General features: G+C 42.1%; 1 protein-coding gene across 1 annotated transcript in view; it reads left to right on the forward strand.

Annotated features, from left to right (window-relative positions):
• The first annotated feature begins 1706 nt into the window (after positions 1-1706).
• The window catches only part of ZNF420 (zinc finger protein 420), a 32164-nt gene continuing 14135 nt past the window's right edge, over positions 1707-19735 (forward strand). The window contains 4 exon segments of the mRNA XM_043437295.1: positions 1707-2010; positions 3657-3707; positions 16676-16762; positions 18032-18158. Of these exon segments, the coding sequence (XP_043293230.1) occupies positions 16754-16762; positions 18032-18158 (136 nt within the window). The 5' untranslated portion in view covers positions 1707-2010; positions 3657-3707; positions 16676-16753.

Below are 19735 nucleotides of genomic sequence, written 5' to 3' on the forward strand. Positions count from 1 at the left end.
TGTCTGTCCAATTTGAAACCAGAATGTGTCACCTCTTTAAAAAAAACAAACAAACCATGTTTCCTATATATCCTCTTGACAAAATTTTGGTCCACTCTGACATTCTGACCCACTCTAAGTCAGAGCAATTTGACCATCTCTATTTCACATAGCTATATTGGATCAAGCACACAGGTTCATTCACTCAACAATCTTGGTCACCAAACTTGCTACTCCACAAAATTGGGAAGAAATCAAAGTATTTGGTAAATGGTCCTAAAAATCAGATAAGCTTTATTAGTTCTTGCTCTTCTGTTCACCAAGGAGTGATGAAACGACAGCTCCATCTCTTTTGGGCTGGACGTTCACAAGTTTATGATCTTTTTTTTTTTTTAAGAACAGGAGGTCATGAAGTAAGTGAAAACAAGCCCAGGCTTATCAACAGACCTATATCAGTTTTTTTCCTCTCTTTGAGTCAAGGTATGCTCATAGAATGGAGAAGGAAATGGCAGCCCACTCCAGTACTCTTGCCTGAAAAATTCCATGCATGGAGGAGCCTGGTAGGCAACAGTCCATGGGGTCACAAAGAGTTGGACACGACTGAGCGACTTCTCTTTCTTTCTATAGTTTCTTTTGGAGAGGTAAATGGCGACCCACTCCAGTGTTTTTGCCTGGAGAATCCCATGGACGGAGGGGCCTGGTGGGCTGTGGTCTATGGGGTTGCAAAGAGTTGGACATGACCAAGCAACTAACACACACATGCTCATAGAAAAGGGGAACAGGGTTTGACCTAGAATTCAGGAAATCTGACTAATGCTGGACTCTACTGAAATTTATTTTTCTTGTATATAAAGTTATTTTATTGTTTTATTAACTTGATGGCCTCTCAACCTTACCCAACAAAGTCCCCTTAATAGTAGAAGAGAATGAATGCCTACTTTGAAGGGCTGTGGCGGAGGAAAAAGCGGTTACCCTAAGGTTGCCTTTGAAAATATGCTTCTTAAAAAAAAAAAAAAAAAAACAGCCGACTAAGTTGATTTTGCATTCTTCCCCATAATTACATGTATTTGATCCAGTAGAAAAATCAGGCCTAAATTATTTGTTAAATGAACTGATGACCTTTTCCAGATTATCAAATTGGTGTTCAAGGAAGAAATAATTTGACCATCCATCGTTTTTTCACAATCACATATACGTTCTTTTGCTAATCACACTCCTACAGACGTTCAGATGTAGGCATGGTAAAAGTACATTTATATAAGACAAATCATCACCAGTCACACAACCACTCTCAATTATGGACACAAACTACAAAGGAAGAGGTCCCTTAATCTCTCGGACAATCCCACACAGTTATAAAATGCTATTACTATGCAGCTTCTAGTACAAATCACCTGACACCCAGCAGCACAGAGAATCACACACAGGCAAAAACACAATCCTACACAGGTCACTGAGGGACTCCTAGTCCACCCGAAAATATCTCGCAATGTCTCACACATATTCACCTGCACCAAAGGGTCAGACACACAGGGACTCGTGTCAATCTGACGCTCAAGCTGATTCCCTGCCCTATCTGCCTGTCCCACTTTCTCCTGACCGGCCAAGACCCGCGAGACCACTCAATAGCGGCCGCAGTCTTTGCCCCGAAGGCTAGAGCCGAGCGCGTTCCACGCCTGCGCAACGAGCGCAGGCGGGCTCTCCCAGAAATCTCCGGGGCGCGGCAGTTGGAGCGAACTGGTTCTAGCAGCAGTGGGGTCCACGAGCCCCGCCGGGAGTTAGTGAACTAGGTCTCCTAGCGTCCTGGCCGGCCAGCCACAGCCTGCCCGGAGTTGGACTACATTTCCCAGAGCCACCGCGTCCCGAACGCGGCTTCATTTCCGTTTTTTCGCGCGATTTGGGGACGTCGCATGGGGAGAGGGCTGCGTCCCTGGAAGAGTTTGGCCTGGCTCCCGCAGGGCGGGCGAACCCGAAACCGGGCAGGGATTCCGGGCACCAGATCCTGGGCCCTGAACTGCACCCTCTGTCGAGGTATGTCTGGAACGCCAGGGCGGAAACGCTCCGAGGAAGCGTCACTGGAATTAATGTGTGTGGCCGTGTCTCCTGCTGGTGTGTGTGTGTGTGTGTGTGTGCGCGCGCGCGCGCACCCGCGACAGGCAACCTGGTATTGGTTACCGTATCGGCGAATGGGCGTGTACTACTGTGGTTTTGTGTGTAAGGGTTTGTGTGAGTGTGAGCTGTTTGTGACTCTGAGGATGTGGTAGTTCTGCTTTGACTGTGTTCCTGACCGCGTGCTTACCTGAGTGGAAATGTGCTTATGTGACAGTATAATTGTGTGTGGACCGTTTGTTCAAGACTGCGGTGTGCGACAGTGTTGTTGTGACAGGCTGTTTGGAAGTGCTTGTGTTACTTTGAGGTTGTGTGTGTGTTACTGGGGTTTGCCTGTGACTTTGAGGTGTTATGATAGTGTTTCTGTAGCACGATGTTTGTGATTGCTTATTTCCTCGAACTGGTACTTGCTTTTGTTTTTTGACTATCTGATTGAATGACAGTGAAAAGAGTAAGTGCTGTTGTGAAAGGTTGTTTTGGGCTGTGTGTGTCCCCAGCAGGGTGCTTGTATGTGCTTGAGTGATGTGTATGTTCGGTGTAGGATTGGATTTTCAGACTAGATGGTCAGACAATGTAGCGTTAACTTGGTGATTGTGACTGGCTGTGAGACTGTGGAAGTGTGATTGTGTGTGACTCTGTAAGTCATTTGTATGTTTCATAGCCTGTGACCTTATGGAAGTTTAGCTGGGTACAGAGGTAAAATTGCTTCTTGGTATTTCTGGATTCATTCTGGGGCTGAGTCTGCCTGTGGATCAAGAATCCAATGTGGGTACCTCCCTGGTGATCCAGTAACTAAGACTCCTTGCTTCCCATCCAGGAGTCCTGGGTTTCATCCCTGGTTGGGGAATTAGATCCCACATGCTGCAACTAAAGATCCTTCATGCTGCAACTAAGACCTGGAACAGCCAAATAAATAAATATTAAAAAAAAAAAAAATCCCATGTGGTCCTCTGAGGATGACTTCTTTCTCTTTTCATCACAGTGATTCATTTCCCCTCTTTTCACACATTGGCTGTGGCGCTTCATTTTGCATATTTATCCTTAGTTTGCTGTGGGATTTAAGATGTAACTTCCCCACTACTTGCTGATGCCCTCTCACCTTATAACCTTCAGGGTTTTGAATGCAGAAAAATGCCAGGAAGGAATAAGTCAGAAATTTGAACTCCTGATTCAAGAATATTAGTTATTTCTAAAGCACAGATCTGGTCTTGAGATGAGAATTTTAGAACTGATGGCACCTTCAAAACAGGTCACTGGGAAATGTAATGGAATTCCAGGAGTGGGAATACTTCCAGAGAGTGTGCTAGAAGAGTCAGTCAGAGACTTGGGAAACTGTACACTCCACTGCAGCACTCTTGTCTCCAACAGACACCTTTGAATTCAGAAACAGATTCTAGCCCAAGATGGCTGCGATCTTGGCCCATAAAGTGCAGAACTGTTCTAGTCTCCTTCAGATTTTCCTCTATATTAAGTGAGGGGTAGTAATGGGGTGGGGGTTCTAATTTGGAGTATACCCTCAGAAAGGCCCAGTATCTCATGGTTCTTTTTTTTTTCCCCTCTGAGAGTAGCACCCAGAGGAAGGAAGAATGACTGTTGTACAGTCAGAAGCAAGCTTCAAGGTGTGTATATGTTTCCTCTTTGTTTCATGAAATGATTTTGTTTTTTCAGGACGTAAGAATCTTTTCTTTTTGAAATGCCCCACCTAAGCCTTCTCAAATGATGGAGAGGCCAGGCAATTTTCTGTAGACTAGGAGCAAGGAATATATGTGCAGTTAATCGTAATGGATGCTTCCTGTTGCTGCTAAGTCACTTCAGTCGTGGCCGACTCTGTACGACCCCATAGCCGGCAGCCCACCAGGCTCTGCCGTCCCTGGGATTCTCCAGGCAAGAACATTGGACTGGGTTGCCATTTCCTTCTCCAAAGCATTAAAGTGAAAAGTGAAAGTGAAGTCACTCAGTTGTATCCAACTCTTCGGGACCCCATGGACTGCAGCCTACTAGACTCCTCAGTCCATGGGATTTTCCAGGCAAGAGTACTGGAGTGGGGCGCCATTGCCCTCTCCGTGGATGCTTTCTAGAAGTGGTTAAATTGAGGAAGAAGGACCTTGAGATCCATAAATTTAAAAAGGAAGAGCTCTGTTGTGCTATTTCTGACATAGCAGCATTCTTTTTTAACTTTTGTTATTTTTCAGAGATACACAAAAGTGTAATGAACTATCATATGCCCACCTTAAAAGTTATCACTTGGTAATCTTATTTCAGTTATTCTGCCTTCAGTTCACAATCCCTCCTAATTTGCCTTTTTTCTTCTTTGTCGTATGGGTTATTTAACAACACTTTATTTAGTTTTCAAACATTTTAAGGATCTTCGAGATGTTTTTCTGCTACTGATTTCTAATTTCATTCCATTATGTTCAGAGAATATAGTTCATATGACTTGAATCGTTTTAAATTTATGAAAATTTATTTTATGACCCAGAACGTGTGGGCTCTCCTATAAATGTTTGGTGTGCACTGAAAAAACTGTATTCTGCCACTGTTGGGTGTAATGTTCTATTAATACTTGCTGAGACAGATGGATTGGTAGTGTTTAAATCTTCTATGTGCTATACTCTGTCGCTTCAGTTGTGTCCAACTCTTTGCAACCCAATGGACTAGAGCCTGTCAGGCTCCTCTGTCCGTGGGATTCTCCAGGCAAGAATACTGGAGTGGGTTGCCATGTCCTCCTCCAGGGGATCTTCCCAACCCAGGGATCAAACCCACATCTCCTGCATTGCAGGTAGATTCTTTACCCCTGAGCCACCAGGGAAGCCCCCTTAAATCTTCTATACTCTTATTGAGTGAGTTGGATTTACCTCTTTCTCTGTAATTTCTATCAGTTTATGCTTCATTTATTTGGAAGCTCTATTATTAGTTACATAAATATTTCAGACTGTATGTCCAGATGTTGAATTGACCCCTTTATCATTCTGAAATGGTTTCTTCTGGTAATATTCTTTGCTCTGAACATTTAATTTATCTGATATTTAATATAGCCACTTCAGCTTTTTTCATTAATGTTAGCATGGTATATCTTTTTCTATGTTATTATTGTTCAGGTACTAAGTTGTGTCTGAGTCTTTGCGACCCCATGGACTGTAGCATGCTAGGCCTCCCTGTCCTTCGCTATCTCCTGGAGTTTGCTCAGATTCATGTCTATTGAACTGGTTATGCTATCTAGCCATCTCGTCCTCTGCCGCCCTCTTCTCCTTTTGCCTTCAATCTTTCCCAGCATTAGGATCTTTTCCAGTGAGTTGGCTCTTGACATCAAGTGGCCAAAGTATTGGAACTTCAGCGTCAGTACTTCCAATGAATATTCATAGTTGATTTCCTTAGGATAGACTAGTTTGATCTACTTGCAGTCCAAGGGACTCTTAAGAGTCTTCTCCAGCACAGTTCCCCAAAGGCATCAATTCTTTGGCCTCAACTTTGTTTAAGGTCCAGTCTTTTTCTGTACTTTTAACCTATTTGTGTTCTGATAAAGTGCATTTCTTGTAGGCAGCAGTTAGTTGGATCTTGTGTTTTTATCCAGTTTAACAATAGCCATCTTTTAATTGGAGTGTTTTTCCTATTTGTATTTAGTGTGGTTATTGGTAGTTTGGGTCAACTCTGTCATCTTGCCATTTATATTTGTTCCATCTGTTCTTTCTTTTTCCATTTTTTCCTGCTTCCTTTTGGATTGAGAGGAAGAGTTTCAAAATAACAAGGTCAACATTTTCACTAATCTTATAAATACAGAAAACAGCCCAGACTTCATGTAGTTCAACAGGACATAACCCACTAAAGGATCTATAATCAAATTCTGTGTTTTTTAAGTCACCTATAATAACACCTTTCTTATAGGTAAACCATCAACTTGAGAGGCACAGGCTCCTTTGTTTCACCTTGCTTTCTACTTTTAGGGGTTATCTTCCCACCACTTTGATTTAATTTTGTTTTAAAATCACATAAAATATTTACATATTTCTAAAATCAAAACTGTAGAACAAGGTGAATTTAGAGAAGTCTAGCATCCGTTCCTGTCCCTTTTACCTTGTTTCTTCTCTCTGTAGATAACTCCCTGGACTTACCTTTATTCTACTTTTCTCTCAAGTGATATATATATAAGTGTATGTGTTTGTATGTATCTGAAGTAGTGAATAACATTTGGTTGTTTTCCTTTATATGATGTTAGCAGCCACTGATAATCTTTCCTTTAGAATCCATTATTTTTTCAGAAGTTACAGAATATTATCTAATTCTATCATTTCTTTTGCATTTATTAGCTGGGATACTTCTACAAAGGGAACCATCCTGTCATCAGTGTCTTAGTTACTCTGAAGTATAGCTTATGCAAAAAAAGTAGAATAGGGAATTCCCTGGTGGTCCAGTGGTTAGCACTTGGTGATCTCACTGCCCAAGCCCAGGGTTAGTCCCTGGTGGAAGAACTAAAATACGGCATAAGAAAAGCAGGATGAAAGCTTGATTTTACATCTCATTATTTTTCAGTATCTTTCAAAATTTATCCTATAGTTTTCCTTTAAATTACCATTAAGAACTTGTCGATGCCAATATGTTTGGTATGTTCCGTCTGTAGCAGTTATTCTTATTAAAACTTAAATTATCTTTTATTAGTGGGATCCTCTTTACTACTTCTGATTTGGCTCCTTTTGAATTCCTTATGATGGCTTTTGGAGTCTTTGGTAGATGCCAAACTTTCTGGTGTAACAAGATGTTCTCGGCCCATCTAATACATTTTCCTGTGTTAAGTATGAAATCAGCCACTTCTGTATGGAGCTGTGGTTCCTTTTAGTGGTAAACTGTTTTAATAAGCCACAGTTAGGATAATAGTTTTCATTGCTTCTGGTTGTTATTGCTTGTAGGTTTTTATAGAGCTGGTTACATATGTATTTTTTAAAAGGAGAAAAATAGATCCTGAGTTTATACTGATATTTCCAATGAATTTAAAGGTTATAGTTTTTCTTAATTTTTACATTTGTATCTCTTTTTGTACTCTAGAAATCTTTATTCTTAATAACATTAAGCTAATCACATATTTGCTTCATTCTCATTAATATATGTGTACCTGATATAATTATTTCAGAATGTGAATGTTTTAGTAATAACAATGCCAATATCATTAATAACAGTATAGCTGCTGAAAAACAGTTTATAGTTATTTCATCTGTAGGTTATATTGCACTTGGAATCGAATGTCAAATGTATACATTTTAAAGTTCCTTGAAATAAACACTTCCTTTCTGTGTTTAGCATGCTAGTATTATGAACAGATAAGTTTGTTTCAATTAGCTTTTGGTTCTTAGGGATTTTTTTTTCCAGTTTGATTTCATTTTGTCTTATATGAAACACAGTTCCAAAGTCAAATGGAGTCTGTTTGATATTACCTTACAATTTTTCGTGTGTCTGTGTTAATGAGAGATATTGAATTATAATTTTTTTTCTTGTAATATTTTTGTCAGGTTTGGTATTATGGATTTTTTGCCTAAAAATATAAAAAAGAATGTTTACTCTTTTTCCTACTTTCTGAAAAAGTTTATGAAAGAATAGTACTATATCAGCCTTAAATGTTGGTAAAATTTACTGGTGGTCATCTGGGTCCTCTCTGTGGACAGGGAGTTTTGTTTTACTGAAAATTCAATTTCTGTAATATATGTGGGGCAGTTTATTTTTTGTTTCTTCTTGTGTGACTTTTAATAATTTGTCTTTTAAGGTATTTGTCCATATTATTCATATTGTCAAGTTTATTGGCATAGAGGTGCATTATCCTTTTAATGCCTGTGAAGTCTGTAGTGTATTCTCCATATTGGTAATTTCTTTTTCTCCATAGACTTGCTAGAAGCTTATCAATTGTATTAATCTTTTGAAAGAAAACATTTTTTACTTTGTTGATTCCCTATTAATCCATTTTGGATTTTAATGGATCCATTTTAAATCCATTGTGGATTTTGTGTTTATTTCTTTATTTCTTTTCCTCTTACTTTGAGCTTCATTTGTTCTTTGGCCAGCTCCTGAACATGGGAACCTAAATCACTGATGGTATACCTCCCTTTTTACCTATCATTTAAAGCTATAAATTTTCCTTTAAATACTGGTTTTGCTACAGCCCACAAAATTTGGTAAGTTGCAGGTTATGGAATCTTAATTCCCTAACCTGAGATTGAACCCATGCCCCCTGTAAGAGAACCGTGGAGTCCTAACCACCGCACTTCCAGGGAAGTTCCAATAAGTTGTGTTTTCATAGTCATTCAGTTCAGTCTATTTTCTAATTTCCTGTGGTTTCTTCTATGGGTTATTTAAAAGTGTGTTTAGTTTGCAAATATTTGGAGTTTCTACTAGAACTCTTATTGTTGCTTCTGATTTAATTGTGTGTGAACCAAGACCAGAAAATATACTCTGAATGACTCAAAACTTAAAATATTTTTAGTACTTTGGTTGTGGTTATCCTAAGGGAGTTGCAGTCCAGGACTCAGGCCCCCTCGCCAGTCATGCTCTTACACACACCTGCCTGTCTAACCCAAGTGCCTCCATTATAATCTCTCTCTCTTTTTAAAGAATACATTTACATTATTTATTTGGTTGTTGCTGTGCACAGGTTTTCTCTAGTTGCAGAGAGCTTTAGTTGTGGCGCTGTGCTTAGTTGCTCTGTGGCATGTGGGAACCTTCCCAGACCAGGGATTGAACCTTTGTCCCGTGCATGGGCAGGCAATTTTTATCCACTGTACCACCAGGGAAGTCCTTCAGTACCTCTTTATCAGGCACCTCTGCCAAGAGTTCCGTATCATGGATATGGAGGCAGACCTTGATACTTTTTCTCCACTGTGATTTGGTACTCAATACAACAGTAGGGGAGTCAGCACTTTCTCTTGGTTAGCCTCTTGCTTATACTAGCTGATTAATAAGTGATTAAAGATTAAAGGCTTGACTGGTACTGTATTCTGGCTGTTGTCTTCCTCAGCTTTTCTAACAACTGGCAGCTCAGCTCGCTCTAGCACATCTCAGCTTTTGACAGTTGAGTGTGATGTTCTTGACAGTTGGGTATGATAGCAATTGTATCACAGTGCCTGATAGTTTTAAATAAATCTTCTATATTGTTACTAATTTTTAAAAATCTTTGTTGTATCAGTTACTGAGAGATGTTAAAATTTCCAAATCTGATTGTGGATTTGTCTATTTCTTCTTTTAGTTCTGTCAAGTTTGCTTTCAGTATTTGATATTTTTTTGTTAAGTCTCTACACATTTAGGATGGCTATGTTTTCTTGATAAATTTATCATTTATTTCCAGTATTACTGTTTGTCTTGAAATCTATTTTGCCTTATATTAATATGAGTACACAGCTTTCTTATGCTTAGCGTTTGTATGATATATATTTCTCCATTTAACTTTTAACCTATCTGTGTCTTTGTATTTAAAGTGTGTTTCTTATAGATAGCATATAGTTGGAATTTGCTTTTTGTCTTGTTTTGATATTGTCCTTTTATTGAAATAATTGGATTATTTACCTTTAAGGTAAGCAAAATTTAGTTTAAACCTGCCAGGAATGGGAGCATCCACATATGTCTTTTAAGAAAAACTTGGCACTTTTTGGAGTTTAATTAGTTCACTTAAATTTGTGTCTTTAGCTCTGTGATGAATTTTTAATTGTGATTTTCATTTCACCAGAATTCTCTTTTATTGTTATGATGGGCACAGTTACCTATTGCAGCTGGAAGAAGTGGAGTTTCTAATTATTTGTTGAGCACCTGTATCAGTGATTCTCCATAGAGGCAGTGACTTTTCTGCAGGGATGTTTTAGAAATATAACTGGGTGCTTGTCAGTGTTAAGATAACTGGACTGAGGGTGAAGGCTTCTGGCTTTTGAAAGACTGGAGCAAACCATGAATCTACATCATAGATTTGACAGCTTTTCTGTATGGGGCTAGACAGTACATATTTTAGGCTTTGTGGGCCATACGGTTTCTTGCAGCTCTCAACTCTGCCATTATAGTGTGGAAGTCACCAAAGACAGTATATAAATGAATGAGTATAGAGTATAGATGTGTTTCAGTAAAGCTTTATTTTAAGAAATAGTTGGTGGGCATTAGTTTGCCCAACTTCTGATCTAGATGTCCTGCAGTGCACAGCAAAAAAAATTTGTTCAGTGACCTGCAAAATGAGGACCACAGCTGGGGGCGGGGTGGAATGTGTTTATTATTATTTGGGTCTAGAACCTCTCACATACTTTTCAAATTGTTCAACATTTCTCTTTTACTATTAATTGCATAGTTTTACTATTAGCTAAATCTTCCAGGAATGCTATCATAGTTTGATTGATAAAAGATTGTACTTTGTTTTATTCAGAAATTTACTGAGTTTTAAAAAACCATTTTTAAAAGTTACAGCACTGGTGGCAACACTGCTTGTGATGTTTGACTTGCCAATTATCACATACTTGTAGAAGTCTCTATTTGTAGTTAATGTATTTCCTTGATTCTACAGACCCAGACACACACACACACACACACACATATGGCCTTTATTTTATTTTATTTTATTTTATTTTTTTTGATAGTGGAGTGCAGTTTATTACACCGGCGGGCCCAAGGCAGAGTCTCCTCTTAGCCAAGGACCCCGACCAGCATTTGTGAAAATCTTTTATACCCCATGTGTCCAAACCCACTACCCCAATTCCCTTGAGACTTACATAAACAAAGGAAGGGTAAATACAACTACAATAACCCCATCATTCACGTGTTATGTGTTCAAACAGTCAATAATCAATAAGCCCGCAGTTACATTCCAAATAGTTAATAACTGATAAGCCTGTGCTTACATTCTGATAGATAGTGTGTCTGTTTTCTCTTCTTCAAGATTCCCCTGCCCAGAGGGGGGTCTTAGCCTTCCATTGTCATTCCCACAGGCGCTAAGCACAGAGTTCAGAGTCCACTGGAGAGGTGGCTGCGAACGATCAGCACAGACAGGCCTGAGATGGAGTCCAGGCCCTATGAATTCCTTCTTCATTCCCCCCTCTTGATGCTCTTAGTTTCCATAACGAGCATCATTTATTGAGATATATTGTACCTTAGCTCTCCTGCCACCCACATGAGAGAATGCTATCAACCTCTGGGTTACAAAATTCACAAGGCATTGTAGGAAGCAGGGCCCACAAAGCAGTATGATCAAGATTACTATAACAACAGTTCATTAGACATGGCTTTCACTTGATTTTGCATATCCTCCAAGGCAGCAGATACATCTTCAGACAGGTCAGGGATGTACACACCATTCGCCAAAGTCCCTCCTTGGGCTGCTGTGAGTATGTCTAATGCCATCCTATTTTGAATTACTGCCTTCCTCATCTGAATCTGTTCCTCGCTCAAAGCTTGAATGGCTTTAGTACTGTCTAAGAGGGCCTGTTTAATGAAATTAGTTAAGGCCTCTACCTTAACCATGATATCTGTTGTCCCTACAGAGGGTATAAACAAGGCAGCAAGATAGTCATACCATTGGAACACAAATCGTGTCCATCTTGCATGCAGATAAGGCAGGTTTACTGGAGGCTGGTGTAGGCTAGGCTTAATTCTGCCATGGGCGAAAGCAAATCCTAATGTGCAATGCCGCACCCAGCCAACTGGTAACCATGGCCATAAATTAAGCCCACAGAGCCACTGGGTCCCATTGGGGGCTACCCAGCGGATTCCAGGATTATATTTCCAGTCGGAACCAGGCCACTGAGCAGACTGACTGGGGTGATAGGTAACTTCCAAGATTTGTTTACTTTGTTCAGGGGACAAATAACAATTCTTTTGGGTCTAGGGGATGGTCTCCAAATCCAACTTTCTGTTCTTTTTGTTCCCAGCAAATAGTAGCAGGGGCAATCAACTGTCCTTTCTCAGGAGTCATCCTGAAACATTCATCCCAAACCTGGTAGTATTGCTCAAGGCACCGGGAGGCCTGTCCCCCTTTTGTAAGGGAGCCCTTTTCCTCTTTAATTTTCATATATGAGGTATAAGCCTTTGTTATCTCCGTAAGGCTGGTGTTCATGTTAAATGTAACCCTATGTCCCTGGCCCATTGATGGCTTCTTCTAACACCAGAGGGCAAAGAAAGGTTATGGTTGGTGAGAGAGAGGAAAGTTCCTTTCTGTTGTTAAAGTCCCCATAATGGAGTGACGATACCCACCAGGGGAGTCTGTCTATTACTGACAGGGGCATAGCCCCACATACCCAAGTTCAGAATTGCATTGGTGAGGCAGCAGGAGTCGTTTACCCAGCTCCATCCTGTAGAGGGCTCGTCTGGGACCTCGTTTTCTTCTTCCTCCTCAGAATGATCTTGGTTTCCCGTGGGTCGGTGGGGTCCTTCTGGGTGGTCCACTCGGCGTCCTCTGGGTCAGCGTGGTATGCCTTCTTCGCTCTGGTGTGATGGATCAAGGGACAATACCTGCAACTTTAACTGCAGTAGGGGTAGTTAGAATAACATAAGGGCCCTTTCACCAAAGGGCTAGCAAATCATGTTTCCAATCTTTGACCCATACTTGGTCACCAAGTGTAAACTCATGAATCTGTTCTCCAAGGGGGAACAGCACCCTTTCTTGTACAAACTTAGTTACCCGATTTATTACCTTACCCAGTTCCATCTGCTGTGAAATCCTATCCCCCCTTACCTGAGGCAAATTTGTTGACACCTGTTTTCTTATGGGAGAAGGCCTCCCATACACAATTTCGTGTGGAGAATAGCCTTGGGACTGTGGGGTCATCTGAGTCTGAGCAGAGCCATTGGGAGCAAGTCCACTCAGGAGCAGTCAGTCTCTGTGATCCACTTGGAGAGTCTCTTTAAGTGTCCGGTTGGTTCATTCCACCATCTCAGAACTCTGGGCCTCCTCTTTGTAGATCTGTGCCTTCTTCTTCGACACCCGGTAACCTGCTTCCATCAACAGCTGGAGCAGTGCATTTGTCCCTTTCCAGCATTTTTCCTCGGTCTCAGGCAGCCAGCAGCAGGTCATCCCCCTATTGTAGGAGCTGACATCCATACTCTTCCGGATGGAATGAGTCCAGATCAGAAGCCAAGGCTTCCCCAAACATGGCTGGGAAGTTTTTAAACCCTTGTGGGGGAGTCCAGATGAGCTGTTGTTTGGTGCTCCCCACTGGATCTTCCCATTCAAAGGCAAAGATGGGCTGTGACGCTGGGGCGAGGCGTATGCAGAAGAAGGCATCCTTGAGATCTAGGCAAGTGTAAACTTTAGTCCTCGGCGGGAGGAGGCTAAGTAAGGTATAGGGGTTTGGAACAGTGGGGTGTAAAGTCACAGTAGCCTGGTTGACTAGCCTGAGATCTTGTACAGGCCTACAGTCCTGTCCTCCTTCCCTTTTGACTGGCAGGATTGGCGTATTCCAAGCCCACTGGCACTCTACTAGAATGCCTGTTTGTTTCAATCTATTGATGTGGGGCAATATGCCGGTTCAGGCCTCCATCCATAGCAGGTACTGGCGCTTTCTAACCAGGGTGGTGCCTGGTTTGAGTTCCATTATCACTGGGGCGTGATGTTTAGCCAGCCTGGGGAGAGGGGGTTGTCTTCCACCCAGACCTCAGGGAATAATTGAGTTAGCTCCCTCATGCTCTTCTGGCCCACCCGGTTCTGCCTTCAGTGGCTCATGCAACCTCCACTCATCTTGGGGTGGTATTGAGAGAGAGGGCAAATAAGTCATAGAGTCCGTCCAGAAGGTGGGCCTCTCCTCAGGGGAGAAAGTCACTTGTGCTCCTAGTTTGGAGAGCGAGTCTCTTCCCAACAGGGGTACTGGGCACTCAGGAATGTAGAGGAATTCATGAATCACTTGGTGCCCCCCCCCCATCTGACATTTTCTGGGCTGGCAAAACGATTTAGTCATCTCTTCTCCCGACACCCCAGTTACAGCGGTAGTCTTTTTGGACAGTGGTGCCACAGGTTTTGTTACTACCGACAGTTCTGCTCCTGTATCCACCATGAAGTCAATGTTTTGATCCCCCACTTTTACGATTACCATGGGCTCTCAGGGACCTGATATCTCTGAGCCCTGGCAGCCCTAGTTAATTTCCAGGTCAGCAAGCCCCACAACTGCGGGAGCTTACTCTTCCTTCCTTGCCTTAGGGCATTCACTCTTCCAGTGGCCAAAAGCTCGGCGCCGGGCACACTGGTTTGGTTGTAATGAGCCCAGGGCCTCCCTTGGGACCGGCTGAAGGACTGTCCTGTCCCTGGGGCAGATGAGGTTTTCTGGAGGGCCCGAGTTAGACTTTCCCAGAGCAGCAGCTTGCACTGTAAGTCTCTTGTCTGTTCTCTTTCGTTCCCTCCGGCTCTCTGGCAGAGCCCAGTCTCTGCTTAATTCCAACATCTCCCTCCCCCTCTTGTCAGTACTCACCGGGAGAGGCGGGTATAGCTTGGGCGGTTCGGTTGGAGCCGGATTCTGGAAGTGTTGGCCAGAGGCTTCTGTCACCGGGATCGGAGCCTGCCCAAACGGTGGCTCTACGAACTCCGGGAAAGCTGGCGGAGGAGCAGCGGCTGTTGCAGAAACTTCACCTGGCCCTGGATCGGGCATTAAGGCAGCCTCCGGTCCTGGTGAAGCACTGGGAGGCAGGCGTGTCATTATCCAGCATGGGGGAGGGGTCAGGTCATCCCCGTCCAAATCCTGTAGAATTTCCTTTTTTATCATCAGTCAATTTTTGTGCCCTTAATATTTTTCCCTTTCCCTTCTGGATACAGACCCTTGTCCAAGTAGGAGGGTCTCAAGCTAACCCTAGCCATGAGTCAATAGATGGATATTGATCCAGGTGTCCTGGCTCTCCTGTGACTACTGTATAGACTGCTTCCACTATTTTTAAGTTCACGGTGTTCTCTGGTGGCCATCCTGCTCCCATAGGGGTCCATTCGACCTCACAGAGTATGTCGGGGCAGTTAGGCTTCATCTTCACCCCATAGTCTCCTCCTAATCCCTTCTTTAAATTTTTAATCATGCACTCCAATACAGTTGCCTTAGATCCACTTTCCCCCATCTTGCTTACCTTCTCGGACCTTCTTCTACTTTTCCTTTTCGTTCTGTCTACGAAGTTCTCAGTACCCTATGTACTTCTGATATTTCCACTCAGTGACACTTAAATTGCCATTCTGCCTCCTTCCTCATTGGGGCGAGAAGAGCCTTACCTGCCAGACCCCAGAGGGAGAAGGGGGATTGGCGTGTCTTCACTTGCCAGTCAGCATAGCTGAACCAGAACATCACATGGTCCGAGACTGTTTCTCCCTTAAAGTCCATTCTGCCTTGGTGGGCTTGATCAGGTGCGGATGAAAACACAGATGGGTTAAATATCTCATGTCCCAGGCCATCTCCGGAAAAGCCAATTCATACTCACTTCTGTATCCCCCTCCTTCTAGCCCAACAATTCCGAGGGGGTCAAGAATTTCACAGCAGACAGGACACCTCCTGGGGGAGGGCAGAATACGAGCATACAAGGACCAGTTTCCTATCCTAAAAATCCCCTGGCGATCGCTTGGTAATAATTTTCCCCGAGACGGTGTGGAAACACCTCCTAAATGACCTTCACAAATTTCCTTCCTAAACCCTAGCACGCTCGTCGACCTGTGTACCAAGCAATCGCCGCCTGCCTATTCCAGGCTCCTGTGGGTCCCCGCTCCTTCTAGTTCCTCCCGGGGGGGTGATCAGGCCCCCTCTTCCACCCTGCCGGGTGGGTTCCTCCTCACCTGAGCGCTCAGTTCCCCTGCTGCCGTCCACTACCTGCTAACGTGAAAGGTCCGGGCGTTGAGAAGCAGAATCCTTCCAGAGGGGCGAGGCGCCTTCCCCCCTCTAGGAGATTCAAGCCACAAAGCCTCGGGGTGGCCTCAAATGAGACCTGTCTCCTCAAAGTGAAGAGTTTCCTGGCCAATGCACCAAATGTTATAGCCACGCTTTCCGGGAAACAGACTCACTCAGAAGGACAATGCAGATAGTGGAGTGCAGTTTATTACACCGGCGGGCCCAAGGCAGAGTCTCCTCTTAGCCAAGGACCTGGCCTTTATTTTAAAATGTCAACTATAAATAAACGATGTCAACAACATGTTTTCTGTGGTTGTAAGCATAAGTATTTAACTGTTTGTGCCTTCTGTGTTGTTGTGTATGATCATTAACATATTAAAATGTAACAGGTGGGCATTATCTCTATTTTTGGTACGGGTGAGTGAAGTCGCTCACTTGTGTCAGAGTCTTTGCGACCCCATGGACTGTAACCTACCAGGCTCCTCTGTCCATGGGATTTTCCAAGCAAGAGTACTAGAGTGGGTTGCCATTTCCTATACTGTATATAAATGCGTCTTATTGCCTACAAATTTCATTTTAGAAACAGAGAAGTTGTAAATATTTTCTTTTGTATATTGAGAGAGCATTGAGTTTGACCAGGGTAAGAGCCATCACCTACCTGTATCTCCCCTGCTTAGTGTGTATTTTGTGGATAGTAGAAAGAGACAGGAAGAGGAAAACAACAAAGATAACTCTGACTTATCCATATGGAGCTTTGTACAAAGCATGGGCTCATGGTTTTGTTTTTTCCTCCCCAGCACTACCTTTTCCAGACTGTGCTTCTCTAAAATAGGAATCTAGAAGATGATCAACCATGTCTCGCAGCTGTAAAAACCATGGCTCAGGTAAACCAGTACCCTCTTTAAATAATCACTTTTTTACAGAGTATGTGCATGTTTGCATTGCTTATTCTGAAAAGTTCCTTCCTGACTCACCCCACTCAGGAATGTGCTTTCCTGCTTGTTCCATTGTTATAAGTGATAGTATTTTCCCTAAGTATGCCTTTCCAATCTAGTTTATACTCACATACTTAAGCAAAAATCCAATGAGCATCTTTGACTGGGAGCACTGATATAACAAAGGCAGAGACACAGATGTTTACACACCACACAGGAGAAAACTTTGAAATTCTTAGACCTAAGTTTCCTGGTTAGACAAGGTAGGATTTGCTCTTGACTAGGCTTAGTGTCTGTACTTAGCAAGACCTCATGCTTTGTGAGCTTTTAAGATTAGCAGCATGATTAGGGATTGAATACAGAGGGATCAGGGATCTACTGGGAATCCATGATTGACCAGTACCAATAACATGGATCATTTTGAGATTCAGCATGTTGGGCTAATCTTGAATGTGTAAGTTCAGATTATCTGTACCACCTTTCTGTTGCTTAGAATAAGGAAAAAGGTGAGTTTTTAAAGTGATGAATACTAACAAGAAAGATCATTATTCATATGATGATGCTGTTAAGACTTATAAACTCCCAGAAGTAAGAAATGCTTACGAGGTTTTTATATAACCTAAAGTGTTTAATGATGCACACTTACTAAGTCAGATATATTCTTTATATGGAGCTATTGTACAGCCTATTTTAAATATTTATTAAATTGTTGGTAATAGGCAAATGCTTATGATGTAATATTCTGATATTAATATAATGAACCTGAGGTTTCAGTAAATTATCTCATTTTATACAAATCTTATGGAGATTTTATAAGATTTTACAGAAAAATTTACCAAATGTTTTTCCTTCTTACGTGGAGAAGAAAGAGAAACTTGCATTTATTGAGCATGTATGGTATATAAGATACATGTTGAACAGGGTACTTTGTGTGTTATTTTTTTTAATTGGGATGTTGCATTTACTTTATGAATTTCCAGATTTATGTGTATAATGAGATATTCTATATGCAGCAACATAGATAGATACTCTATCTAAAGCAACAAGCATAAAAAGAAACTTGAGAAGCACCAATTTGTTTAGTGTCTCATCCATGTAAAAGACTGCCCAGCCAAATTGCTCTGTTCCCTTCTTTGTAGAGAGCTCTCTGTCATCTCCCCTTCCATTAAAAAAAGTGTTTTCTTTATTTTCACAACTACTATTATGTTTCTGTTTCAGAGATCAGTGATGTTCAGGGATGTTGCCATTGACTTCTCTCAGGAAGAGTGGGATTGCCTGGACTCAGCTCAAAGGGATTTGTATAGAGATGTGATGTTGGAGAACTACAGTAACTTGGTGTCACTAGGTAAGAACATCTACCCTAGTATTTCAGGATCTATCTTTGGAATGGCTGCTTTCGTTTCCATTATTTCAAGGTTGTTTTTAAGTAATTAACTGCATTTTGTATTATTCTCAAAGGAATAGTTTTAAATTGCTAGAAGTAGATTGGATAGTTTCATTCAGTTCAGTTTAGTCACTCAGTCGTGTCCAACACTTTGTGACCCCGTGGACTGTAGCACATCAGGCCTCCCTGTCCATCACCAACTCTTGGAGTTTACTCAAACTCATGTCCATCATATCGGTGATGCCATCCAACCATCTCATCCTCTGTTGTCCCCTTCTCCTCCTGCCTTCAATCTTTACCAGCATCAGGGTCTTTTCAAATGAGTCAGCTCTTCGCATCAGGTGGCCAAAGTGTTGGAATTTCAGCTTCAGCATCAGTCTTTCCAATGAATATTCAGGACTGATTTCCTTTAGGATGGACTGGTTGGACCTCCTTGCAGTCCAAGGACTCTCAAGAGTCTTCACCACCACCGCAGTTCAAAAGCATCCATTCTTCGGCCCTCAGCTTTCTTTCTTGTCCAACTCTCACATCCATACATGACCACTGGAAAAACCATAGCCTTGACTAGACGGACCTTTGTTGGAAAGTAATGTTTCTTCTTTTTAATATGCTGTTTAGGTTGGTCATAACTTTTCTTCCAAGGAGCATGCGTCTTTTAATTTCATGGCTGCAGTCACCATCTGCAGTGGTTTTGGAGCCCCAAAAAATAAAGTCAGCCACTGTTTCCACTATTCCCCCATGGGACCGGATGCCATGATCTTAGTTTTCTGAATGTTGAGCGTTAAGCCAACTTTTTCACTCTCCTCTTTCACATTCATCAAGAGGCTCTTTAGTTCTTCTTTGCTTTCTACCATAAGGGTGGTGTTACCTGCATATCTGAGGTTATTGATATTTCTCCCGGCAATCTTGATTCCAGCTTGTGCTTCAACTAGCCCAGCATTTCTCGTGATGTACTCTGCATATAAGTTAAATAAGCAGGATGACAATATACAGCTTTGATGTACTCCTTTCCCGATTTGGAACCAGTCTGTTCTTCCATGTCCAGTTCTAACTGTTGCTTCCTGACCTGCATACAGGTTTCTCAAGAGGCAGGTCAGGTGGTCTGGGATTCCCATCTCTCAGAATTTTCCACAGTTTGTGGTAATCCACACAGTCAAAGGCTTTGGCATAGTCAATAACGCAGAAATAGATATTTTTCTGGAACCCTCTTGCTTTTTTGATGATCCAATGGATGTTGGCAATTTGATCTCTGGTTCCTCTGCCTTTTCTAAATCCAGCTTGAACATCTGGAAGTTCATGGTTCACATATTGTTGAAGCCTGGCTTGGAGAATTTTGAGCATTACTTTACTAGCGTGTGAGATGAGTGTAATTGTGTGGTAGTTTGATCATTCTTTGGCATTGCCTTTCTTTGGGACTGGAATGAAAACTGACCTTTTCCAGTCCTGGGCCACTGCTCAGTTTTTCAAATTTGCTGACATATTGAGTGCAGCACTTTCACAGCATCATCTTTTAGGATTTGAAATACCTCAACTGGAAT

This window comes from Cervus canadensis, chromosome 18, assembly GCF_019320065.1.
Source record: "Cervus canadensis isolate Bull #8, Minnesota chromosome 18, ASM1932006v1, whole genome shotgun sequence".
Lineage (NCBI taxonomy): Eukaryota > Metazoa > Chordata > Mammalia > Artiodactyla > Cervidae > Cervus > Cervus canadensis.